The sequence below is a fragment of the Camponotus vicinus genome, unplaced genomic scaffold (genome assembly GCF_025532165.1).
Source record: "Camponotus vicinus isolate PSW18456_S1 unplaced genomic scaffold, iyCamVici1.0 SCAF_3, whole genome shotgun sequence".
NCBI lineage: Eukaryota > Metazoa > Arthropoda > Insecta > Hymenoptera > Formicidae > Camponotus > Camponotus vicinus.
In genome coordinates, this window is record NW_028141967.1 from 3121351 (window position 1) to 3147280 (window position 25930).

General features: G+C 36.9%; 1 protein-coding gene across 5 annotated transcripts in view; it reads right to left on the minus strand.

Annotated features, from left to right (window-relative positions):
* Positions 1-25930, minus strand: part of LOC145969385 (uncharacterized) — a 101979-nt gene that overhangs the window by 72712 nt on the left and 3337 nt on the right. For 4 of the 5 annotated variants that reach the window (XM_083095488.1, XM_083095483.1, XM_083095484.1 and 1 more), the window contains 2 exons: positions 23020-23178; positions 6845-7281 (listed from right to left, as the gene is read on the minus strand). In XM_083095488.1, coding sequence (XP_082951614.1) covers positions 6845-7044 — 200 coding nt within the window. In that variant the 5' untranslated portion in view covers positions 7045-7281; positions 23020-23178. Of the gene's footprint in view, positions 1-6844; positions 7282-12899; positions 13247-23019; positions 23179-25930 lie in introns of those variants that run through there. The other variant, XM_083095487.1, reaches the window with a different exon arrangement.

The following is a 25930-nucleotide window of genomic DNA, read 5'->3' on the forward strand; positions in this document are numbered from 1 at the left end:
CAGTCCGGGCAAGTTCGCGGTCAGAAAGATCAAAGGGGATGTGTAATTTGCGAGACGTCGAAAGATGGACGCCCTCAAGGGTAGTTCACGTGTTCATATATGTGCACGTATCGAAGAGATCTTTCGCAAAATCGATAGCTTCTCTTGAAACTGCACTATCAAAATAACAGTAAGAATTTTTTTAATAACTTTTTTTGATTAATAAATATTTCAGCTAAACTTAATAAAGAAATGAAAGCTTAGTTCACATGCAAAGTTGAAATTTTAAAATTTCAAGCTCCATTTTGAACTCCAATGAAGCTTCTTCAAATTCAAATATTCGAGAGATTCAATATTATTATATGTATTTTGAAGTTTCCAAAAAAGTCAGTTTTAAAATTTTCATAATATCATGTTTTTGACATTTTAATTTAATAAATTCCCCGATTATATCTTTTCCAAATTGCAAGAAATTGCATCACTTGACAAACGGTTACCGAGATAATTGTAAAGGTGTGATTCATAGACGAAAGAGATCTGTTTGGAGCATGTCGCGCGATATGTTGACAGGAAAGAAAATATTGGAGCAGAATTGTGGAATCGCGTGTACTGCATTAAAGCTTGATTTATCAACGACCGGCTTCGTTCCACCTTTCAAACGTGTAGAAATATTGTCGCATAAATTTCGAAGAGCTTATGCCAAGCCTCTCTTCGTTTTTCTCGCGGCGTCGTACGAAAATCTTTTCGGATTTACAGTTACGAGATTACGATCTACATGTTTGCGAACGAATCGCTGTAACAAGTTGCGAATATCCATCTCTCTTCTATTTATAATATTTATAATATCTATATATATCTATTTTAATTATTATATAATATTTATATTGAATATTTGTAACATTTATAATTAACTTAAATATTATTATTTAAATTACATTATTATTAATATAATTACTAATATAATCACGCGGTTTATTGAAATAATTTATACATCGTTGTGTCGTGTACGATTTAATGTAAATAGCAGGGAATAATTTTTTTTAACGCAAAACGTTAGAGACGAATTTGAAATAAATAGCAGACGCGAGAGGGGGATTATTTGGTGCAATTTGTAGGTGCGTTAAAGCGCGGCGACGATTTCGCGAAGCAATGTTTTCGGCGTCGGAATGCAACCGGAATAATGCCGCAATTTTACGCTTCGCGGAACGTTACGACATTTTAAGCGAGCTGTGCGGAATATTGACGACTTTGTTTGCTATTAATTTAATCGCGAATATATTTCGCTGGATCGGAATTTTGGGGATTCTTGCCGCGCATTGTTTTAACCGCCCTGGACGAGCTCTCAGTTTGACGCGGAAATTGCAATGTAAACTAATTATCGCAAAATTTATTATAGATTATTTAAATTGTTAATAAAGCTTTGTTATTCTAATTATTAATTATCTCTTAATATTGCACGTCTCGTGCCTATGTCGATCTGTTTTCCTTCTGTGTTTTTCTTTCTTTTATTTGTACTTTATTCTTTGATTTGAGTAAAATAAATTAATCTATTTATTACTAATTAAACGATAAATAAATAATTAAATGATAAATAATATTTATCCTTTTCCAAACATTCGGCCGGAATTTACGTCATCCAGAAGCTTTTTGGTCGCGTAAGGATAAATATTTACAAATAAAATAAAGTGTAATAAATTTAAAATCATAATAAATTATAATTTTAATTTTAATAAATTATAAATAATAAAATAAGTAAATGCAAGCTAAAAAAAACGTCGAAGAAATTAACAGATAACAATATCCAACAGTCTCAGGAATATTCCTTAAAGAGAATAATTTTATGCGAGTGCGGGAAATGGTTATTCACGAATTTCCTGTATCTCGAGGCAGGTGGATTCGCGAAACGGAAAGCATTAGAAATTAATACAGCACTGATCATTATTTCGAGTCCTTACAAGTGACTACGACTTCTCTCCATGGTGTAATTCCAGACACTTTCCGCAACAATGGTCGAGGAGCGGGCGCATCCTGCGAGCAGAATTTTAAGCGAGAGAAGCCAGGAAATTAGGAAGATTTGATCAGCCGGTCCTGGAATTACAAATAACCTTATTATTGTGCCGCACGACGCTCCGACCCTGGCGATTTATACCGAATCTGCTTTTTAAACGGCACATCGCGATTAGGTGATTTACATGAAGATCTTGGCGAGCGCAACAAATAACGCATTGGATGCCTTTTTTTTACATTATAATGATAAAATTGTCCTTCGATTCACGCGTCGTTTCTATTCATTTTATCCTGTAGATTTTACATCTGTTGTATCCCCGCGTTCGATCGTTGAAGTTATATATATTCTCGAGAAAGCTTATATTCACTCTCTTGAAATTTTTATGTCTCTGAAATTTTTATCTGAATAAATTTCTCCGCTCGGTTTTACAATACATACGTTGCTCCCCCTCCCTCTCTTGCCCGCGTACCCTACTTTTCACCCATTTTTCTTTGCTTCGTGACCCTTCGGTAAGTCGCGCCGGCAATGAAGACAAATTGTCGGCGTCCCGCAGTTTTACCAAGACAGTAATTAATTGCCGTGTCGCGTAACGAGTTCTGCTTCAACTATTGACACGCGTCGATTTAGGCAAATCCTTAGATTCCATTAATACCAAGTTCCTGATTAATTCACGCTAAAAAGCGAAAAAAATACAACTGACAATATATCTATAATAATAACGTAAATAAATGAGTGACACGCAATGTCAGTAATAATTAGATAAATTGCACAGATAGTAATATTACTTGAACTACTGGCAAATAATGTTGCAAATTACACAATATATATATATAAATTACTCAATACAATTAATAATGTAACTAATTATATGCGTCGATATCTAGGATGCATTAATTTATTAATTATGTCATACTATGTGTGTGTGCACATAATGATATAATTAATAAATTAATACACTTTAGGTATAAATATCTATTTTATATATAATATCTATTATAGAAATTATTCTCGCAAATTATCCTTTGTTTGATCTGACCGATCAAAGTTTAAAGAGACATTGAACTTTCTTATCAGATTATCATTTTCACTTAATTCAGCATCATTGTCATTAGTCAATTAAACGATCATTGAGATTTCGAGATGAGAGAGAAAATTACGACTGCTGATACTTTCTGGCCGTGTTTCCCGGTTCCGAGACAAATTCCGTGGGATGACGAGGATAATAAAGGCTCGTTAGTCCTGCGAAATCGGCGAAATACCGCCAGGAAAAGTCGCTCGTTTGCCGACTTTTTTCTATCTTGATTGCGCTCGCTTCACAACTTCCACTCTCCTCAGGATGTCTCGAAAAATAAAGCGCGACGAATTACCGTGAATTATAGCTACGGACAATGGAGAAACAAGCCGCTATGTAAGTATGTACTATAGCTGCGGATTTAAGGAGGACGGGCTAACGTAAATTAATTGCGCTAAACGTTAAGCTGGAGCCAGGCAAAATTTGCCATCGCGAATTCGTGTGAATTAAAATAACATATCCGGAATAATAAATTAAAACGGACTAAAGCTCTTTGAATGCTTTTAATAACGGATTAATACATGAACTTGGTGGTGGCTCCTCTCTCATTTTATAAATATTTTTTCCGAATGATTAATTAATATTTGTTTCGGGAATTAAAATGGCAGGGTAGGGATAATAAATTTTCATTTTTGAAAAGATTAATACTTAATGAAGCGCATCAGGAGCGCGCGAAGGAAACGGTAAAAAAATCGGTGAATTAATTTAAATAAAATTATTAAATTTCAATAAAATCTCCGCGCGCGCAGTTTGAAGATAAATATTTATGACTTCACTCTTTTCAATCTTAAAACTTTAGAGAAGCGTGAGACAAACGTGAGTCGAGCAGCTTCGCCTTTTCGGGAATCAAATTTCCCTTGTAGTTAAGATCATTTATCGGGGAAAGTCGCTCGCGCGCGCAAAAATCACCCCGAAGGGTGCGAAGATTTACGAGGGGTTGCTACGAGGCACCCGCCATCTTTGAATCACCAGCAGTCTCCGCGGAGATCGTTTCTCTCCATCCGGGCTTAAAAGTATTTCCTTGCTGTTCTCACCGCTCATTTGAACTAATAACTCGCGCGCGATTCCTGGCACAAGGGGAAGAGGGAAGGAGGAGGAGGAGGAGGAGGAAGGGAAGACAAAGGTGGAAGAGGAGAACATGGCCTTGAGCCCCGGGTTGCTCGCAGATGAGCCAAAGCTTCTGCTTCTGCGGGAACCAGTTTTTCCCACAGTTTTCCGGAGCAAACTTTCGAATTTAATTCAGTTACTGTCTACCCCCGTAACATATCCCGAGGCTTTCGAGGGGAGGGGGGAGGATAAACGCAAAAGGAGGTCAATCTCCGAAACTTTCCCGGAACATGTGCGAATTATTTTAATGATGAAATATAACGCGTCGGGATCGTTTCTCGACATCATCTCGTAACGAAGCTTAAATTCGAGAATATGTCGGGGCTGTTAATAAGAACACGAAATCTCATAAACGTGAATATACGTTGCATCGTTATTCACGTATATATGCGCGTATAAGACCGTATATTATTTTGATACGTGATTATCGAGCTGTATCTCCGCATTCAGAAAATCAGCCGATAAAACGGTAGTTCGATGAAAGTCGATTTCCGCGGTTATTTCCCGCTTTAATATTAATTACTAGCCGCGCGTGGAAGATCGCAACGGATAAAATCATTTATTAATCGGCAAATAATGCGACCGCATGCACAAATGGCGGCTTCATTATGGAATCGCTGCGTGTACAGCTTCCCAATACAGCCAGATAATTGCGTTTCGCCGAAATAAATCTCTCGCTTGACTTCACCAGCGTAAATAACCGATAATTAACAACAGGCGTTAGCGCTCCCTCGTTATCATTCCATCATTTTTAAGTAAGTTCATTTCTAATTGCGTGTATATATGTATGCGAGAAATTTGAAAAATTAATCGTGTCACTAAATAAAAAAAAAAAAAGGAAAAATAATATTAATCATTTTTTTTAATTATGTAATTTTATAAAAAAAACTCTGTCATATTCTATAGCTTTCGTTGAGAGAGAGAATCGGATTTATATTTTATTGAGAATTATTTAATTTAATTTAATTCTCATCTCTCTCTCTCTCTAATCTTAGAAACTTTTCTATTGTCTAACTTTTCTATTGTCTAACTTCAACTTGAATTATCCCGTGCTTCGCGCATTAAAACTTAATCAGTTTCGTTTTTATCTGTAATTTTCTTCTTCAATTCTTTCGCTGCTACATCTTTAATTCGGGGGAAAGGGAGAACTTGCCTGTCTCGCTCAGTTCCAACTTATTCCGATAAAATTTTAATTTTGAAATTTCGAATCAATTTAAGGGCCGAGCGCTGACTAACTTGACTCATCAAAATTTATTGCGCGTCCTTTATTTTTTTTTTTTTTTTACGCTCCGACCGTAAAAGTTTACAGTCGTCAGATAAAGTTGGAAATATAAAAACCGAAGTCATAGATTCGAATATTTTCGCCTCGTCCAAACAGGTAGGTTAAATCGTCATATGTCTTAATAATAATAAATCTAAAAAGAGAAAAAATCAGGACGAAAGCCATGTTTTTCCGCACCGTGATGGATGACGGCCATCACGGTGAATAAATAACGACGAAGTCGTGCGGCCTTTAGGAAACCGAAACCCGATAAAGAACGCGGAACAATAAGAATGAATCGCTCGATCGCGGAATATATTTAAGTACACCTCCGTCAGGGGCGAGGGGGAGAGATAGAGGAGGAAGGGGACGAAGAAGTAGCGGCGGAGGAAGAGGAGAAATAAAAGGGATCGGGAGAGCCTGAGCGACCCGAGACGAGAGAAAGAAATAAAAAGGAATTGTCATCGTCCGAGTGGTTGCAACCGCCCTTGTAACCGCGCCGCATCGCGGATATTTTCTCCCCCTCGATCTTCCTTCCACCCAATTCTCTCCCTCCTCTCCCTCTCCCCCCCTCTCGCTTTCTTTCTCCTCTTTACAACCACTGTCATTTGTTTTTACGTTTACTCCTCGTCGTTCCTGAAAATCCTCCGCGAGATCTGCCGCGCTCTGCGAGATTTCGTCGAGAAAACTGCGAGAGATAGGAGGAATGAACTGTACATATATATATAAAGAAAATGAACTATAAAGCTCCTTAGGTGCTCTCCGAGACTCTGAATGATTTTTTATAACATAAACATTAGAGCTCCAATAATAATCGTCGCACATGATAGTCTTCATAAAGAAAGACTTCCACTTTAAAATAATTAGTAGGGTGTACTAAGATGTATAACAGAATTAATTATATACAGGGTGTTCCAGACTTAACGAATCAGCCGTTAATGGTAGATTCCTGAGATCATTTGGAAACGAAAATCTTAATACCAAAATGTTGAGGAAGATGTAGTTTCGGCGCTACAAAAGATTAAAGATTACCAATCGCATTACGTTCTCCTATTCCTTCCTGTTCTAAGGGACATAGCGCATCAAGGGACCCACATACAGTGCGATAATATCGATATCGATAGAGGGATCAATATAAAATAAAAAATAGAATTCTGCAGTGAGCGCGATTGTGTCTTCGATGCGACAGTAGTCAGTAGTTTGAACATTTTTATGAAGTCTTCCTCAACATTTTGGCATTCGAATTTTCGTCTCCAAATGATCTCAGGAATCTGCTATCAACGGCTGATTCGCTAAGTCTGGGACACCCTGTATAAAAAAATATTATGCATGCAATTTTATAGTCGAGCTCTCGTCAATTGTATCGTCCATCTTTACCTTCAAATCAGAGTAAAAAGGAATGATGATCGTTACTCACGGATCGTAAAGTTGGTAGGATTCACGATCTTCTCTCTGCAGACTCTGAAGAGGCCGAGCTTGAATCTCACGCTGATCACATTGGCGTAGTTTCTCGGTACATTCGGCAGGGCGAGCTTCTCCTCGGTGTGAAGCCAGGTCGGGCCCAGAAGGGCGACGCTGAGAGCCGCGAGGGCGGCGAGGCCGCATACGACGCCGCATCTGGTCAACGCGATACCACCTGGACCACCCGAGCAGCACATCTTCGTTTCCCGAACTCAGGTGACTCAGGATGACATCTCTCGAACCGGCGAATCACCTGCGAGTCAACGCGACGAGGAGGGCGCTTCGATTCATCCTCTCGACCTGCATTTCCCCGATTCTTCCTCAAGCTAGTCTCTTCGATGATACTTGAACTTCAACCTCTTCTTTTCGCACAAGTTAGTTCCTTTCGCGAACCTGCAATCAATTTGTATCCCTTCGTTTCCACCTTTACGTGCGTGTTAATGCAAGATTCCGCACTTTCTCGCGATTGTAGGTTTTCTAGCGATTTTTAGCGATGAGATTAAAGAGTCTGCTTTCAGATTGGAAATTATCGCTTATTGTAATCTACCTTTTTCTTTTGAATTTCTAGAACAAACGAAAATGTTAAAGGGAGGAATGCAATATCCAAAGAAATATCCTATATACTTATACGCTTCCGATCGGAATACTCGGTGAAAAAGACCGTAGCGATGCAAAAAGAAGATGCTGAATTCTTCTGAAAGGGATGGCGGCCGTTAATGGATTTCTCGTTATGTGGAGAAACCATTAAAACGCGCGTTTGCTCACTCTCGAAGAAATTAATTCCGATTGCCGTTATCGCGGACGGCTTGAAAAAAAAAAATAGCAAAAAGATGCGAGAGGACGGGAGGGGGAAGGGAAAAAGCACGGGAGAGGTGAAAGGATGGACCGCCATTATCGCTACCGCGTTTTCCGTCGAGGATAGATGAGAGTCTCCGACTTTTTTCCCAATGACTCCTTTTTTTACTCGGAAAACGCGAGAGGCAGGCTTCGCCTTCTCACGTACGGATATGTAAATAATCTTTTTCCGTCTCGTCAATTCAGACTGAAACCCTTAATCTTGACAATCTGATCCGAAAGGGAAAAACCTCAAAAAAGAAAAAAAAATGCTTGAAATATTCCGAAGCTTGAAACCGGCTCCGAGAAACGTCCCTCTCTCCCTCTTCCTCTCTCTCTCTCTCTTCCAGCAGAGTCGATAAAAATCTCCCGGCTGCCGACAACGAAGTAATAGCAATAATTGCTTCCGGTTTTTGCCCCAACAAGCGATCGGCTAGCGAACGAAAAAAAAAAGGCGGAAGTATCGTTTCGCGGCACAATGTCTATATCGACGTGACCCGTAATCGCGCTCGCGCGCGATTTATGTCCGCTGCGGATGACAGTTGCAATTACAACGTCATTCTTTCGCTCCGATCTAATTAATTGAAAAACAGCACGAAGGGGAGGCGAAAGGGGGGAGTAGTTGCACAGGCAGTTCGGAGGGCCCTCGAGAGATTTCTGGTCTTGTTAGGAAGGAGTTTCGAGTGCTGCTTAAGTCTATTCCGCCTCTTTTTCTCTTCGATCCCTTGTTCCTTCCCCATCTTGCGCCTCCCGAGTATCACGTAATTAAAAGTTCGAACCGACCGCGATTCACGCCTGACGGAAACCATCCTCTCCCCCCCCGCCCGACACTTCCCGTATTACTACGTAATCTGAGAGAGGCGGGAGGGTCGGAGGAGAGGGCTTACAGTGTGCTTCTTTCTTTTTTTCTCCCCCCCCCATCGTCCTTTTGTAATTACTCCTTCTTGAGAACTTTGGCTGATCGAGAGACCAGAAATTCTACGGCGAGATTTCTGCTCTCTCGCCGATATCGAGTAACGGAGGAAAATTGTGATAGTTGAAAAACTATTTGTCAATTGTTCCTCCTCGGTGCAGATGTAACAAGTACTCTGATTAGCATTATTACTATTTATTATATTTATTATATTTATTATATTTATCATATTTATTATATTTATCATATTTATTATATTTATCATATTTATTATATTTATTATATTTATTATATTTATCATATTTATTATATTTATCATATTTATTATATTTATCATATTTATTATATTTATTATATTTATTATATTTATTATATTTATTATATTTATTATATTTTATATATATAATTTATTTATTTGTTTATTTTCTTTTTTTAGAAAATTGTATCAATAGTTTATAACAGTAATGTAACTTCAATCTCTGAGATGGACCGTAAAATATGACATGTTTTTAAATGTACGCCGATGCATTCGTGTATAATACTGCCTTTTAACTATTTTTCACGTCGATTATATAAACGTATATATTTTCAAGAATTCGAAAAAAAAAATTGTTAAAACGTTGGAATGAATTGCCAACCGCGCCAACCTCATCGGAGGGCTCGGAAAAGTCCATCGACACTTCCAACGAGCAGCTTCTGTCAACCCGGTCTGTTTTTCCGCGGACGCATCCTGGTGTCAGAATATCCGGTCGAATCGACACCAGGAACGTGGCGATAAAAATGGTTGCGGACAGAAACGGTCGTATGCGCGAGCGAGCTTCCACATCTATTTTTTTTTTATCTCCGTTCCCTTCACAATGCACAGAAGCGAATCGCGCGGCTTGATGTTACGTGTCGAGCTTTTTGGGGCTACGATTATTGGATATTTCCGAGATGAGAAGATGAATAAACAAATTATCTGCAAGCGAGTATCTCGAGAGAGAAAAAATGGAGAAAATACCTCGGACAGAGAATTTTAGCGCGATATTCGGCTCGAAATGCGCCACTTTTCTTCATAAACTTGTATATTTAACGCGTTGGCTTGAAATTGCACGAAAAATAAATTTTCATACCGTCTACTTGCATTTCAGAAATTTATTTCGCTGCTGTTTTCAACCCCTTTAAAACGCCATTGATACGCATATCTCGACGTGAAAATATAAATATATTTATAATTTTTTTAAACTCAACGCAATTGTACGCCATACCCTACATATGACTATCATTAACGAGTGATAACGGGCAGGCAACCGTACTAATTAAGCTCGATATTAAGCGCCGCGCGGTTTCAGCCTGAAACGAGTCACCGTAAAATCGTGCGAGGACAAGCGCGACGATTTTTACGGTTTCCGCATCGCGACAGGCGATTTCCGCGTCCGCGAACTCTAATCAAACTCAACGCGACGCGACGCGACGACGGGAGAAAGAGTGTTCGTTAAAATCTCGACGCGTTCGGGATCCGCGTCCAGTTTTCCACGAATCGCCAAGAGCTGCGAGAATAATTTCGGTGTCCGCTTCCGCGGATTTCCCCAGGATAAAAAAATGGTCCCGTGTGCGAAATTACAAATTACGCGTTTTTCAATTAAAAAACTGCAACTTGCGCCCGCCAGGAAATGCCGGCGTGGCCTGAAAATTTCGAGTCCTCCGATCGCGATCCGGAAATTTAGACAGAAAGAAAGGGATAATAAATGAAGAGAGAGAGAGAGAGAGAGGCAGTTAAAACGATTGCGCGGAAAAATATTTGCTACACGCAAAACAATTCCCTTCGCGCGAGAAAATATTTATGTACATTACATTAGAGTGATTTCGCGATGCACGAATGTTTTAGCGCGTTTTCGAGAGGTCTCGTAGTTGCACGCGATTTTTAAACGTCGAGTGGCAGCGGGGAATATATCTCGCGTGTAATGTATAATAGATTTTTGTTACGCGCGACAAATATTCCCGCTATACAATGCGTGATTTTTTTCTCACAGAGCATGTTCATACGAAACGAACGCATTTTGCATTATAAATGAACATCCTCGTTACCTCAAATACAGTTTTAACTCTGTAATGTGTGTTTTTCCCCTCCCTCTTAAAACAATAAAATAATAAATCGATATATTTTATATAAATATATTTATATTTTATATAAATAAATCGATATATTTTATATATCTAAATTCAAAAATTTTTATATATAAATAAAAAAAATTTCGTCGTCACAAAAATATGTGAGAGGCGAGATATAGTCGAATTTCAATTCAAAAAATTTGCTTAAAAAAGCAAGATCGTACGCGCTATCGGATCGCAAAAATACTTGAAAATCTAACGGATGCGGAGGGTTCGAAAAAAAAATGCAATTCGCGGCGAGTGTTTCCGCGTTTCACGCGAAACCACCCCGTACGTATGACTCTTTGAAGTCATTACCGGCGTGTCAGTGTCAGACGACCAGCCCCCGCCAAACCCCGAGTGGAAAAAGCGGAGAGCGCGATATTTTTCTACTGTCACGAGCGACCGCTCGTCCCAAATCCTGGACAGGACCAGTAGGGTCCTGGCGAATAGCGCGCGAATCAGGGTGTGTTCCGACCGCGAGATTATATGCGGGGAAAATCCCTCCCAAGGGTATTTTGTGTGTCTAAGGATATAATATGTAAGGGAGGCATAAGGGTGACGCGAATATTTCCCCGCAAGAAACATTTAATAATAAAAATAATTATTATTATTATTATAAAATATTTTAAAAATATTAATAATAATAATATTTATTAATAATAATTATTAAATATTAATAATAATATTATTAATAATAATAATAATAATAATAATAATAACATTTATTAATAATAATTATTAAATAATAATATAAATAATAATATTATTAAATAATAATAATATTAATAATTAAATAATAATTATTAAATAATAATATAAAGAAAAGATTATGTGAGGTAATAATTAACGGGGTGCGAGTGTTATATTCGAATTTTTTAACACGCATTCAACGATTTCAAGATAAAATATGAAGATATAACGATAAAGCGAGCTTGCAAAAGAATATAAAAATTCCAGGGGAAAATTCAATGAGATTGAAATACTTTAAAAGTCAAAGTAATACGGAAAATATCAAGATTTCGATATCGACAACTGATGATATAGTGGAACAATACAAAGTTGACGCAAAATTCAGGTCGAACGTACGGATTTAAGAGTTGAGAGCGGATGGATTTGAAGAATTAAACATCTAAATGCGGAAATGTTTCACATTTAATGAAGGAAACTTGTATGAAAATGTGAAAATAGATTCGTAAGTGAAATATTTAATATCTTAAAGTGCGATATTTCAGATTTAAGAAATCTAAATATCTAAAGTATCCAACATTTGAAAAGAGAATAATGCGATAAAAAGAGAATAATGCGCGATAAAAGAATGCGCGAAATAAATTCTCATTATTTGATATTATTTCACGATTTATCATGCAAACAAATTTTTGAATTCGAGCGATATAAGATAGTAATTTCGAAATAATAAAGAAAACATTTGAAAGTATGAAGAATAACCGATTGGTCATATAGAATTATGCACTTTGGAAAAAAAGAGACTTTCGAAGAAAATCCAAAAAGAGATATAAAAGCTGCAAGTACTCGGCAAATATTTGAGGGAAACTGAGGGGAACGACTCAATGTAAAGTCGAGCGATCGGCCAATATTTAAAGGGTACGAATCAAGTACGTTTTAAAGAGATTGTAAGTAGAAAAAAAATGCAAAAATCACAACGAATTCAACTTTCACAATTCGAAAATCCATCCGCAATAATATAGTTTCCTCGCGGATATTTTCCGCATCCTTCATCCTTTGACACCGTTCGCGATACTAACGACTCGAATTAACAACCGGATTATCCCTTATGATCAATCTTGCCGGAGACGATCCCGCAAATTACTGTGATACGAAATTACTGGGATATCGTCGCGGGAGCCAATCACGTCGCTACCGCAGACACCGTGGTTGATGAGGGATCTAAGGATTAGGAATACACAGAACTCGAGAAATTCGAACTCATCCTGGAAGATTCTCGGCAAGGCTAGCTCTAGGATATTATCGTTCTTCGATAGTTGACGATCCATTCTCAAAATTGAATTATCTTTCACGGTAAATCTCGTAGGGAACCGATCCAAGGATGTAACATCCAATTTTTCCGCGATCTAAACGACGTACGCAAAGTTCAGGCAATTTAAAAACCCACCTCCAGAAGAATAGACAATTTCAAGGACACACCCCGTAGGACTTCTGGCTTCTCGAAAAAAATCAGTCGCAACAATATCAACAATTCACGCTACTCGTCATCCCCCGATGACGAGCCAGGGTTCACTGACGCGATCAGGAGCGGAGTTACGTCGCGAATAACGCGAGAGCTCGTGCACACGTGTCTCTCGAGGGGAGGAAAAATGGTGATCTTGCGCGAAAATGATGATCGCCCGATGATCGCCAGCTTTCAATGGCGACGACGCGGTTCGGCGTCGCGATGCAGAGAGCCTCGACTTCTCGCGTTCGATCCGCCCGGCGGCCCGAGGCGTACTGGCCCTTCGTAAACGTGCGCCTCCGCCGAGCGGTGGGTGGGCGTCGCGACGGAAGAGGGCGGAAGCGGCGCCGAGGGGGTGAGCGCGACGCCGAGAGGGTGAACGTCTCGTTTCGCCGCGATTTTTGACGCGACGGCTCTGCCCGAAATTCCGAAAGACTCCGACTTTGAGCTTTAAATAAATAAATGAAGAATCTGAGGAATCATAAAGAGTCGGTAAATTTTTTTTGCAGCGAAATCGAACAATATAAGATGTACCAGCAGCTAAAGTAGCTCCGAGAACATGTAGGATGTTAAATGAGAATCGCGAGTAGAGGGTCTGAAATTTCGAGATAAGAGCTCAAAGTTGGAAAGGAGTCGAAAGTTGGAATCTGGAAGTTGAAGGTGGAAAATAAAAGAATTGAATTTTTTGGGAAAGAGTAAACGCGCGAGAAAGTGTTAAACGTTAAAAGACATTTTTTTTCTCTAAAATTCTGAACAGCCTTCGATAAGGCCGCATTTATACAATAATCATTCGTTGCTTAAAAAATTCTACAAAGATTTTAGAAACATCCTCAAACGTGTAAAAGAGAGAGTTCGTGCAATTTTTCAAAATTACAAAAAAGAAAAATAAAAATAATGGATCGTCGTGAAAAAGGAAAAATTCGGGAAGGGCGAAAAGCGAATTTAGGATGATAATAAAATAACGCGTTGCATGTATAAGCGAAGACGTATGTGTTCCCCGGAGAATGCGGGGAGTCTCCTCCTTCCATCCCCCTGACTCCCCCGCAAGCGTTCGGCGAGCGCGAGATTATAGAACGAGTTATTATCGATGTCGCGACGTTTATTATTATTAATGGCAGTGCGACAAAACTTTTCTAGCGGAATCTCTCGCGCATCCCTCACATCGAGGCTCCCATTCATATCTGCGGATTTGATATAGATGTCCCAAGTCAATTTCCTCGTTTACTTTAACCTTCTCGATCAGCGTTTAACGATACGCGTATAAAATTTATCCTTTTACGCAGTATTTCAAAAATATAATTCAATTTCTCTTCGTTGACAAATGAACAACAAGTAACATTTTTCAAAATATGTTTAGAAAATTATAAAATCCCTGAGAGAGAAAGAATAAACAAAAATTTATTGTCTATTACATCTGACATTTAATTTTCAATATGCATATAGTTTATATGCGCATCAATATGTGCATATCTAATCAATATGTACATATCTAATAGTTCAATGCAAATACAATAGTAATTTTCGTTGAGCCTAATTTGATGCGTATTATACAATATTAAGCGTAAATTTTGGTTTTAAATTTTGATTTTATATATCTCCTTGTAATTGACACACTTGTTTCATGGATTTCCAATAAGCGTTAAATAATTGTAGCGAATATGAGGGGAGAAATCATATTTATCATATAATTAATTTAATTTACTGCCAGAGTACATGGTTTATTTAATTAGTTGTTCGTTCGCATTAATATGCGCGCGCGTATGTGTGTGTGTGTGCGATGATAGATATCAACAATCATCAAGGCTTATATCACTAATTTATGTATAAAATTATTTTGAAATAAATTTAAATAAAAAATTAATGCATTTTCCACAAATTTTTCCATCTCCTCGTTCTACATTTTTCAGAGATATTCATATATATCATATATATACTATAAACAACGAGATATCGCTTCCTACATTCTTAAGCTTCATACTTCCCCAGACATTTTTACAGTTTTCCAACTCGAGATTCCACGATTCTTATCTGTTGCCATCTTTATTCTCGTATTCTCAAATTGCTGAAAACTTTATGCATAAGCAAAGACTTTGAACGCGGAATCCCATATTATAAGGGATCCGAAATCCGTACGCGAGAGGAGAGCGCAAAAGTTTACATAGGATTTTGATAAAGAAAAGTCGAGAGAAGCCGGAAGTTGCGAAAGTGCCAAAAATTTCAAGTTCCGTTGTGCAAAAAAAAAAAGATGAAACTAACGAGTAAATCATCGGTAGATCCGAAGGATGTTCCAGTGTGTGTGTGCATATGTATGTGAAACGAACGTTATTAATTTTTAACGAGCAAATAATCGAGCGAAACTTTCTTTAAGCTTCTTTAAAATCGTTTCCAGAAAGCTGGAAAATTAACTCCGGAAATTTCCGCCATCCTGCGGACGGCGATGTATTAAACAATTTAACGAGCCGACATCTGCGATGGTTATTATAGCGCAATTATATGAAACGCGCGCTCCAGTTTGGATTCACGACACAGCATAATCCTCTGTTCGGATCTAAGGATCGGGGAATCAAGGATTTATATGACGCAAAGTTGAATTAAACGAAATTCATGTGTCTGACTTTGGAGCAACATATCGTTATGACGTCATTTCTGTTAAATATGTTCATTTCTCGTCCGAAAATCCGAGATACGCGAGGCTTGCACATGTCGCAAAATAATTAAAATTTATGATATAAATTATTTTAAATTAAAAATATAACACGTCTGAAAAAATATAACACAAATAAAATACACACGGATAAATATATCCATGTGTATTATTTTAATTTATATTTATTTGACGTGATTATATTTTTATTATATTTTTATAATATGTGCAAGATTTAATTATTCATGGAAAAGTGAATCCTTTGAAGCCACGATGGCTTAGGATTTTACAATATGGGATGAGAGAGGAATTTTGAGGGAGTCCATTGCACAGAGAGGGATATCATGGACTGAAGTTTAAGAAGCGACGACGATGCGCTGACGCTTTGTTATTCCTAAGGCTTGACTTCCAGTAAGCTCGGCGGCGAGCTTCTTGGCACGTTCTCACCGCAAACAAGCCTCCTCGCTGCCGAGGTGAAAACCGAAGGTAGCCAATACGAGTATCGACGATATCATCGAACATTTATGATAATCAAACGTTTAACTCGTTAAGTATACGTTCGCCTGGGTGGCCGCGAATGACGGGACGGAGATAAGTAGCCCGGAATATAAAATATCCAAACTTTGGGACAGCTTTACAAACTATATCGCAAGATCATCGTATGCCTGACATAACAAAGATTCCAAGTCTACAAATTTAAAATTTAAAGAATACGGGGTTTCTCTTGCACACAAAAGTGCAAATGTTAATCCAGAATTTCCCAAAAATTTACAGTACCAAAGTTTGACACAGATGATGAAAACGTAGACAGTAAATATTTGGAAATTTCCGATTTTTAAATCGATACGCATCATTATTTTTCGGTTGTCGCATCTCCCTCCCTGCGAATCCCACGTTTGATCTATGAAAACGATCATTCATTCTCGCCAATCTCCGATTTTTGCGAATGGTCATGGTGTGTCGAATCGGTCGCGGACGTCGTTCTGGAAGACCAATTTCGAAAATTACTCGCGGATTGGACCGATCACGCGAGAGAGGGAGAGAGAGAGAGCCTATCCCTTCGAATTCGCCCCTTTCACGTCGTTGCCGAATTACCGACCCTACGTCCTGTGAGTGACGTTATCGCGCTGCATTTGGTGCATTTGATGCATCCGGTGGCTGGGCTACGAGGGGACGTCTGGCCGAGACAGCCGAGTCAGTTCGATATTCCATATTGCGTCTCTGCTTACCAACAGGTACGCCCCGTTGACTCGTCATTCGTATTCATCTCCCGAACGCGAAGGACGATACAGAACGATCGGGAAGTCACGCAGCCCGCAAAATCCAGCCATTAGACGTTCGTGCGAAACTCGATTGCATTTGCAGTCGAGAAGTAGGATCGAGAAAAAGATATATAGATGCAAAAATTAACTAAACTTATTATTCATATGTTGTAAGGAAAAACTTGCAAAGAGATCCGCAATTTTCAGGATAAATTAAATTAAGTATATAAATTAAATAAAAACAAATTAATAAATTAAATAAAATAAATTAATAAATTTAAAAAAAATAAATTAAATTAAATTAATTAAATTAATAAATTATTAAATTAAAAAAAATAAAATAAAATAAATTAAATTAAATTAATTAAATAAAAATAAATTTTAATAAATTAAATTCAAAAAAAATATAAACATTGATGGAAAAAAATACATATATATCTCAAAATTATCATTCAAAAAGTGTAAGTTAACGAAAAGAAATTACAAATAACGATCCTGGACGATATTAGGATGGTAAACGTAAGCGTGATTGTAATAGCATTTTATCTATCTGCAACGCGAGATATGTACGGTCGTATAAAGACTCGGGAATACTCGTCATCCAAACAGAATGGAATGCGCCGCATTGGTAGACATTATAGGGATGCCAGTCTCGGCAGCATGTAAACGAATTTTCGCATCACGTGCAATTCTACGGGTATATTCCTTCCATCTCCGAGCATCTTCGGAGCCCCAGTTCCGAGACCCGTTCTTGCCACCATCCTCGTCTCGGTCTTTCCTCACTTCGTTTCTTGTTCCACCACTTTATTTCTCCGCCTCTCTCGCAGATTTCTTTCTCCTTCTCTCCGCTTCTTTTATCTTTAATTACCGGGAAATAATTTGATTCGATGAATATTATATATTAAATGAATTATATTAAAACGCGTCTCTCTGTAATGTATGTTAAAGATACATCTATTATATAATATATATGTAAAATGTCATGACAAGATATAATGTAAATAAGAGAGATTTTTTGAATACGCAATAATGAAGCAGTAAATTTAATTCAAAGATTTAAATAAATACGATTAAATAATAAATTATAAAATATGGACAAAAAAGTAACTTTGTGTAAAATATACTAAAATATGCTTTTACTGTTTTAAAATAATTCACGATATACGCTTTTTTGCAATTTCCCACAAATATTCGATGATTATTTTTATCTATGTAAAAAATTTAAAACTCTTTAGATATTAATTAATGCGTAAAAAAGGACATAAAAAGATAATAAAAGGGAAATTTTTTTATGGAAATGTAATATCTCGTTGCTGCTACAAATTATAATCTTTGATGATTATAATGCTTTACGTCACGACATGATCTCGCGGTATTTGATGTCGGCAGTAAAATGGAATAAAAGCATGGAAAAAGATCGAAAGAGGAGGAACGCGCGCGAAGAAAAGTAAGTATATTTTGATCTGACGTCTGGATCTAATTTGATCTCGTATCTCTAAAGATGCTCTCTGAATAAAAATTCTGCGGCGCCCTGTCCGTCGCTTTGGATTTCGAGCGATAATGCCGATGCATCGTACATATATATATATATATATATATATATATATATATATATATATATATATAGACATATACATATATACAACTTTCGTATATATATTTCCGCTGCATCCTCGATCGACATCCTTGATCTCCCTTGCAATACGTTTTATTCCTGCTCGCTCTCGAGCAGCCATCAAGACCGGAGACCCGCCGGTTAAATTGAAATCTCGAGTATTTATGCTACTTTCCGACGATGCAATAATAACTATTTTTTATTTTTTATAATTTAATAATGATTATTTCTAATCTACTCTTTTTTATAAATTTATTACACGATCAAAATGACAAAATAATTATTTATATATTTTTTAAACGTTTATTATCGAAAGATATCTTATTATGATATGTTATATTTGTTTTATAAGAAACTCTAAGTTCGAAACATTTAAGTTCCAATCAAAATTACATTAATAATATAAACGAAATTTTTTAAAAATTTTTATACTCTTTCTATCTTATGTTCTGAGAAATACGGCAAACAATGGTATTTAATAGCGTACTTGATAAATATCTAAACCGAAGCAAAGACAATTTACAGATGTTAAAAATTAAAATGTTCGAGCGCAACTAAGAGTCACAAAGGGATCGGAGCAAAGATTAAAGTACCTCGCGAAAAGAGGATTCGAAAGGCTGCACAAATTATTAATTCGCAATCGTGTCTGCGAACGAGTGCGAGTGTATTTACGCTTGGCAGTTTCTCTATCGACTTTTAGCTAAAGATCGGATGGAAGGGCGAAATGGGGGAAAGGGCGGTTTTGTGGGCGCGACAGTCTGTTCCCACTCAATTAGCCGAGTGTACCTGCGGGCTGAGTGTACCTGGTTTTACGGCCGATGCACCTGTAACGGCGAGTAATTAGCCCGTCTCGAGACCCTTTTTGCCTGGCGCATCTCAATGAGGATCTTACCAAGACAATTAGTATAAATATGTCGAAAATTCGTTGTGCTATAAATATGGAAATAATCAGAGTGTAATCGATCTCATAAGATTTTTATATGAGAAAAAATATATTTTTCGATATTTTTCGAAATTTATTTCAAATATTCAAATATTTATTTTAAATATTAATAAATAGTGGGATGCTGACTAGTATTAATATTAATTATATCGAAATTTATATTCGCGATTCAAAGCTTTGTATGTAATCTAAAGGCAATACAAGGGAATGGAAAATTTTGATTTTGATGAAACTTTATACACATGAGAGAGAAAATGAAATAAATTTAAAAATAAATAAATAAATTTAGAAATTTTTAATTGCGGCCCAAAAATGATTTTGAGGGATGAAACAATTATTTTTTCAAAGTTTTGTCAATATGGTTAAATAGAAATATTCTTATCATGAAATTTTTGTATAAAACAAAAGATGATTTCACACCCTTAGAATCGTTTTTGGGCTGTAACTGGAGATTTCTAAATTCATCTATTTCTTCTACACGTATGTAAAGTTCGATCAAAATCAGAATTTCGCCAGGTTCTTTTGATGCAAAAAGTATAAAAAATGTGTAATTAGATTTTAACCTTTTTTCGCTCTCTAAAGAAAAATTTTAACTCCAAAATCCATCGATTTCAATATGTGTTTATGAAAGACAGCGAGAAAAATATTGAAAAATACACATAACATAAATTATTAATTAAACTGTCATATGCGCTACCAAGAATTTTATAGAAACTGGAGTATCCCTGGAGAGAATCCCCGAGAGGATCTCTCTCGAGCTCTTTGAAGAGTCGAGAATCGCTACAAAAATGTTCGAGGGTCTCTGAGGAGGGCTCCGAGGGTGAACTCCGCTTCACTAACGGTGAATCACAAGAGAAGCGTTCGAGGAGGAGGCCGCGCGAGCTCGGGGGTGGTCGGAGGATCGGATCGCAGCACGTGCCATTGAACAATCAAACAATACGAGGGATGGATGGGGTGTTAAGTGCCCATCGCTGGGGGTTGCACGGAAAATCGGCACGCTGCTCGGTCCATTGTGGCCTCCTTGTAAACTTCGGAGAGCGAGGGTAGACGAGGGAGGGTGAGTCGGAGGCGATTCAAGGGCTGTTTCTATCCCATCAATCATGGTATTTACGTGCGCGAGCTCGCCCGGGCACAATGCCGAAAGCTCGTGTCGAAAGGAAAGCCTCGGGTTTACTCAGGGAACCTTCCCCGACAAACCCCTCCTCCCCCTCCGTCTCCTCCCCCTTCCCACAAACGACCATTCTTCGGGTAATAATATCCGCGCGGACAATGTTGGTCGAACTGAGCGATGAAAGCTCCGTTTTGTCTGCCTAAAATTATATTTGACGGATCTATCTCTCTCTCTCTCTCTTGTTTCGATTTCGCGAAATTTTTCTCGGGACTTTTCTTAGTTTTTTCCGACTAATCGTGACATAAATTATAGCAACATTTGCATGGTTATTTTCACGATCCAAAAATTAGTTTGATCTTTATTAATTTTAAAATTAGTTTCACTTTCGTTTAAAAAAAATTATGTATTTTTATATCGTTAACACTTCTATCTGAGATGTTTTCAATTTTTTCGTTTGAATCCTAAAGAATACAAATAAAATAATTTCAACCGAGATCGTAGAATCTAGTTATTAATGTAAAATTTAATGATTTCGTGTGAAATACATATGTGGCATATACACGTGTGGCTTACATATGATTTCTTAATTAACGTTCTCATGACGCCGGTCGAATGTGAAAGGCACTAAATGCGTTAATGAGGGGTCAAAATCCCGGCGGCTAGCTCGACGATGTAATTGTTGGCATGCCAACACCAATCGTTATGCCGATTGCGTGGTAACCGGATCGAATTAGGGCGAACCCAAATCGAACCAATCAAACCGAATACCAAATTGAAAGGTACAGCCCGCCAAATGTAATCCTATAAATGTAGCAGGAAAATCATTTTTATCGCAATTTTAGCTCTTTTTATTGGCAACTTGTTTTAGACACTTTTCTACCCTTCCGTTCGATATCATATTATTTCTCTCTCTATCTAATTTATTATTATATAAAAATGAAAAAATTTTGTAACATTAAAGAGAATTTTTAAAAATATAGACGTATGTTCAGTCAATCTATAACGATGTAAAATCTCTATCCTTAATAATATTTCAATATTTAATATATTTTTTCAATTTTTAATTGAAAAGTAATAAAAACAAAAAAGAGAGAAGAAATAGAAAAAATTTTAACATTAAAGGGACTTCGCGCGCGAAGTCAAAAGGAAAATGACTTCTTCCACATGTCACTGCGTAATCGCGATTACTGTCCGTAAATGCGTCAATGAGGGCGTGTTTAATAAACGCCACGTAATATGCGTCAAAGCCGGAATGACGACGGCGACGTCGATCCCGGGGTTGTCGACGTCGACATCGACATCGATGATGTAATATTACGCCTTGTTGTGTTTAACATCTCGCATTACGTTAGCGATCGCGAAAGCGTTCGTAAAATCGCGTGTAATTCCTGTAAACTTTAGATTTCTTTCTCAAACAAAAGAAATCGCGATCACCCCGATTCGATAAGTTTTAAGTCGCAAAAGATTCGCGAAGAATCTCTCTGAAAAATTTGTCTCTTGCTTTGATAAAAAAAAAATCAAATAAAACACGACTGTAAAATTGATACATATATGTAATTAATTATTAAACTCTAATCTTTCTTTGAATTGAATATAATTTTAAGATTTTTAGAAACACGTTACACGATCATGTTAAAGATGCGTGACGCGAATTTATATTAAAATAAATTGTTTATATAAATAATTAATAGACTCCCTCTGTGAAATTCGCTGTTTAATGTTTATTCGCTCGAGTTCACATAATAAATTATGGTTCAATCATGTTTATTTTACCGCATGCTATTAATTATTTCCCGATGATTAATTATCCTCAACATTCCTCGGCTATTAATTATCATTCATGCGTCTAGGTGGTGAAGATAATATTGACCGACTTGAACTCTCTCAGCATCTTATCTAATACTCTTTAGGTATTGCGTGTAGATGTATAACCGTTTATTATAAATAACAAAAATAGCCAGAAAAAATTCAAGATATAAATAAATTTTAATATGCAAGTTATTTATATTAAAATATTTATATTAAATTCCTTGTTAAAAAAAAAACTCGATATTAAAATATTTATTAAAATATTTTGCCGTCGTAAAATTTATTTTACATTTGTGAGTGAACAATTTCGAGCTTTTTCTCCTCTTTTCAATTAACATCGTTTTTTATTATTAATTTGCGATGGAAGGGAAAGCAACGATTTCGATTGCAAGAGCCGCTAATGAACGAGCAACGTAGCGGACGACTCCAAAGTCTTAATTTATGTTGCGTAACTAAGTTGAGGAAACCGAGCGGCGCTGAATTAACAATCAGGGCTACGTCGAATCGAAGTTTACCGCTAAGTTTATCAGAGATTTCGTCCAGATTCGAGAGAGTTTCGAATAATCGGGGCAATTGGGTCCGGAGATGACGAGGAGAAAAAGTGAACCAACAGGTTCTCATTCAAACGAGGGTGTCTAACTTTCGGTTTGATTCTTTTCGGAAAGATAGTTTAACATACCTTAATGATATTTCATTGTTAGAGCCGAAGATGCCAACTATCCTGGAGGATCCTCGGATGCTCTTCGAGATTCTGGAATCTCCATGGATGATCGATGCTCTTCTCCCACTAAATTAGCTCCTTAGGTACAATTACGACTTCTATACTTGCGAGGGAGATCTAAACAATTAGAATAATAATATCATGTTAGTTCCAAATCTGCGATTATTTTAAATTTTTTTAATGTGCAAATAATTTGAAATATTAAATTATTACACAAACTCCTCCAAAATTTATTTATTTATTTCTTTAAATTTATTTATTTATTTACTTTTTAAATATATATATATTTTTAAATTTATATATTTATTTATTTATTAAATATATATATTTTTAAATTTATATATTTATTTATTTTTTAAATATATATATTTTTACATTTATATATTTATTTATTTTTTAAATTAATATAACACTTTGGACGATAAGTAAATTTGACAGTTGATCGAATGCATGATTGGAACGAAGGTGTTAACAATCGAGCTCGCCTTTGAAGACAGAGTTAAAAGGCTCAAAGAGCCAACGATCAGTCGATGAATCTCCGTCCGGTCTATTAAGCTCGCCGCCATTACGGTAGCTGAATGCAGTTCCTGGATTCTGCAGGATCCTCTAGACGGACTCCGTGCGAGAGAGGATCGATTCCCTATCCCTCGAACGTTCCCTCGAGCCCTCGCGGGCATCCGGCGCATTCGCGTCCCTTGCAAATTGTTATCCCAGTATCAACGCGAAGGAAACTCGAGGAATAACCCCGGGAGGGGGAGGGAAATGAGCCGGTCGGCGATGGAGGATGAAGGATGGGGGGACAGCTCTCGTAATCCCTCGCGATCATTATCTCGTATCCGCCCGTCTGGCCATTACTTCTGCTTTTCCTCACGACGTTATAACGCACGGCCGTGTGCATCGTGTTGTAGTAAATTCTGTTAAAGCGAATTACGTAAAAAGACAGAGATGCGTGACGCTGCCGGCGAAATTCCGCGTTTTGTTACGCGCGCGGCTGCAAATACGCAATTATAGAGTGCATAACGTTGCGAGCTTTCGCAATTTCTCTCCCCTCCGCGAAGCCGCGAGCGCTGAACCTTACTCCAAACGGTGCTCGGGAAATTTTCAACGCTTAAGACTCTCGTAAAGTAAAGTGCGATCGGTGTAATCGGTGAAATATACTTGACGCTAAGTTTTGAAAATTCAAGCTCTCGAAAATGTCCGATACATCGAGCGTGCAAAATGTCTGCCAATCCAATATTCCCGCCATTCAAAGTTCTAATTGCGACTGACAAACACATTTAATGTTTTGAGAATTGATATACGTAATGTTTCTTGAAATAAGTGCGAACAATTTTAGAAGATAATTCTTTGTCGAAAATGAAGGCGGATTTTTTATATAGCATATACTCCTATATCTCTCCCAAAAGAATTACATTCCTACAAAGGGAGAGATGAAAATTAGGTTTGTTTTTTTTTCTCGAATTTTGGACAAGTTAAAAAAATTAAATTTAGTGGATATTTTTCATTAGTAAAAAGAATACTCTTATTAATAATTTTTTAATCTTCCCACATAAGGGAATGAATTTAACAACTCTTATTCAATTTTTTATTACAATTTTTTAACGGCTCAAAATGTGATCTAAAAATATGCGTTAAAATACTTGATTTTTTTAAACTTTTTCTCTTCTTTCATTTTTCTCGTAAAAGTAATAGTTAAAAAAATACATTATTATGCATAGTACTATGCTAAATGATATAGATTTCGAGTTACGAGAAGTTGAACTTTAGAATAAAATAAAAAAAGCAAGTAAAAATTATAGTAAACATTGAAAAAAATGGAATAAAAACCAATATATATAAAGAAATAAAAATCTAATTTAAAAAAATTAAAATCTAATTAAAAAAAAATAAAAATCTAATTTTCACTTCTCCCTTTGAAAGACAGTAATTCCTCAGGGCGAGATATAGAAGAATATATTTAAAATCCCCTTCAGTTTAGGCAAAGAATCATCTCTTAAAATTTTTCGCACTTATTTAAAAACACCCTGTATATGCAAAAGTTTTAATTCTCTTTCACCTATTCAAACTTTTATAATCAAACAATGTGACTCTGATAAATTTCCTCTCTATATACTCCAAATAAACTTAAAGTTCCAAAATGTTCGATATCCCAAGCATTTCCACGTTTCCCTAATAAAGAGACACGTAAAGTTAACTGCTCGTTATTCCACCGGCGATTTATTGGCAATCTCGTTGGCAAATCGCTCAAGCGGGGGTGATATATACTCTCTCCGGACCGTAAGGATTTCTCGTTTCCCTAAACACGTTTGGCTATCATCGCAACAGAAGGCTCGAGAGTTGAGGGACAAACGAGCACACTTTGGTGAAGGACACTTTCGAGAGAACGGCCAAGAGCTTTTACCGTTCCAGGGCGACTTCTCTCATACGTACTTTATTTTTTATTTCGACCACACACTCATATCAAACTGTCCCGGCTGCTCGGACTGCTTGACACTTTGTTTAAATTACCACGACTTAATTTCCAGATTCAACTTAGCTTTCAGAATTATTCAGATGGGAGGAATCATACGTTTACATGATAAATTTAACCATCGTCTGTAAAATAAAATTAAATCAAGATCGACACGCAACAAAAACGTCTTTCATTCGATAAGAGAAGGAAGAAGAAGAAAAGATCGACGTTAATCTAGAATCGGGCAATTATATTTAACACGAAATGAAATATAAAGGGATTTGGTTTTGAGCTTAAACCAGCCGGTTTTGAGTTTAAATCGTAATTTCACGAAAATAGCTCTTCCACTAAGTTAACAAGCTAAATGAGCTTTTATGCCTCGAGGTAAATCGAGCAAACATGGGGCTGGTCCGACTT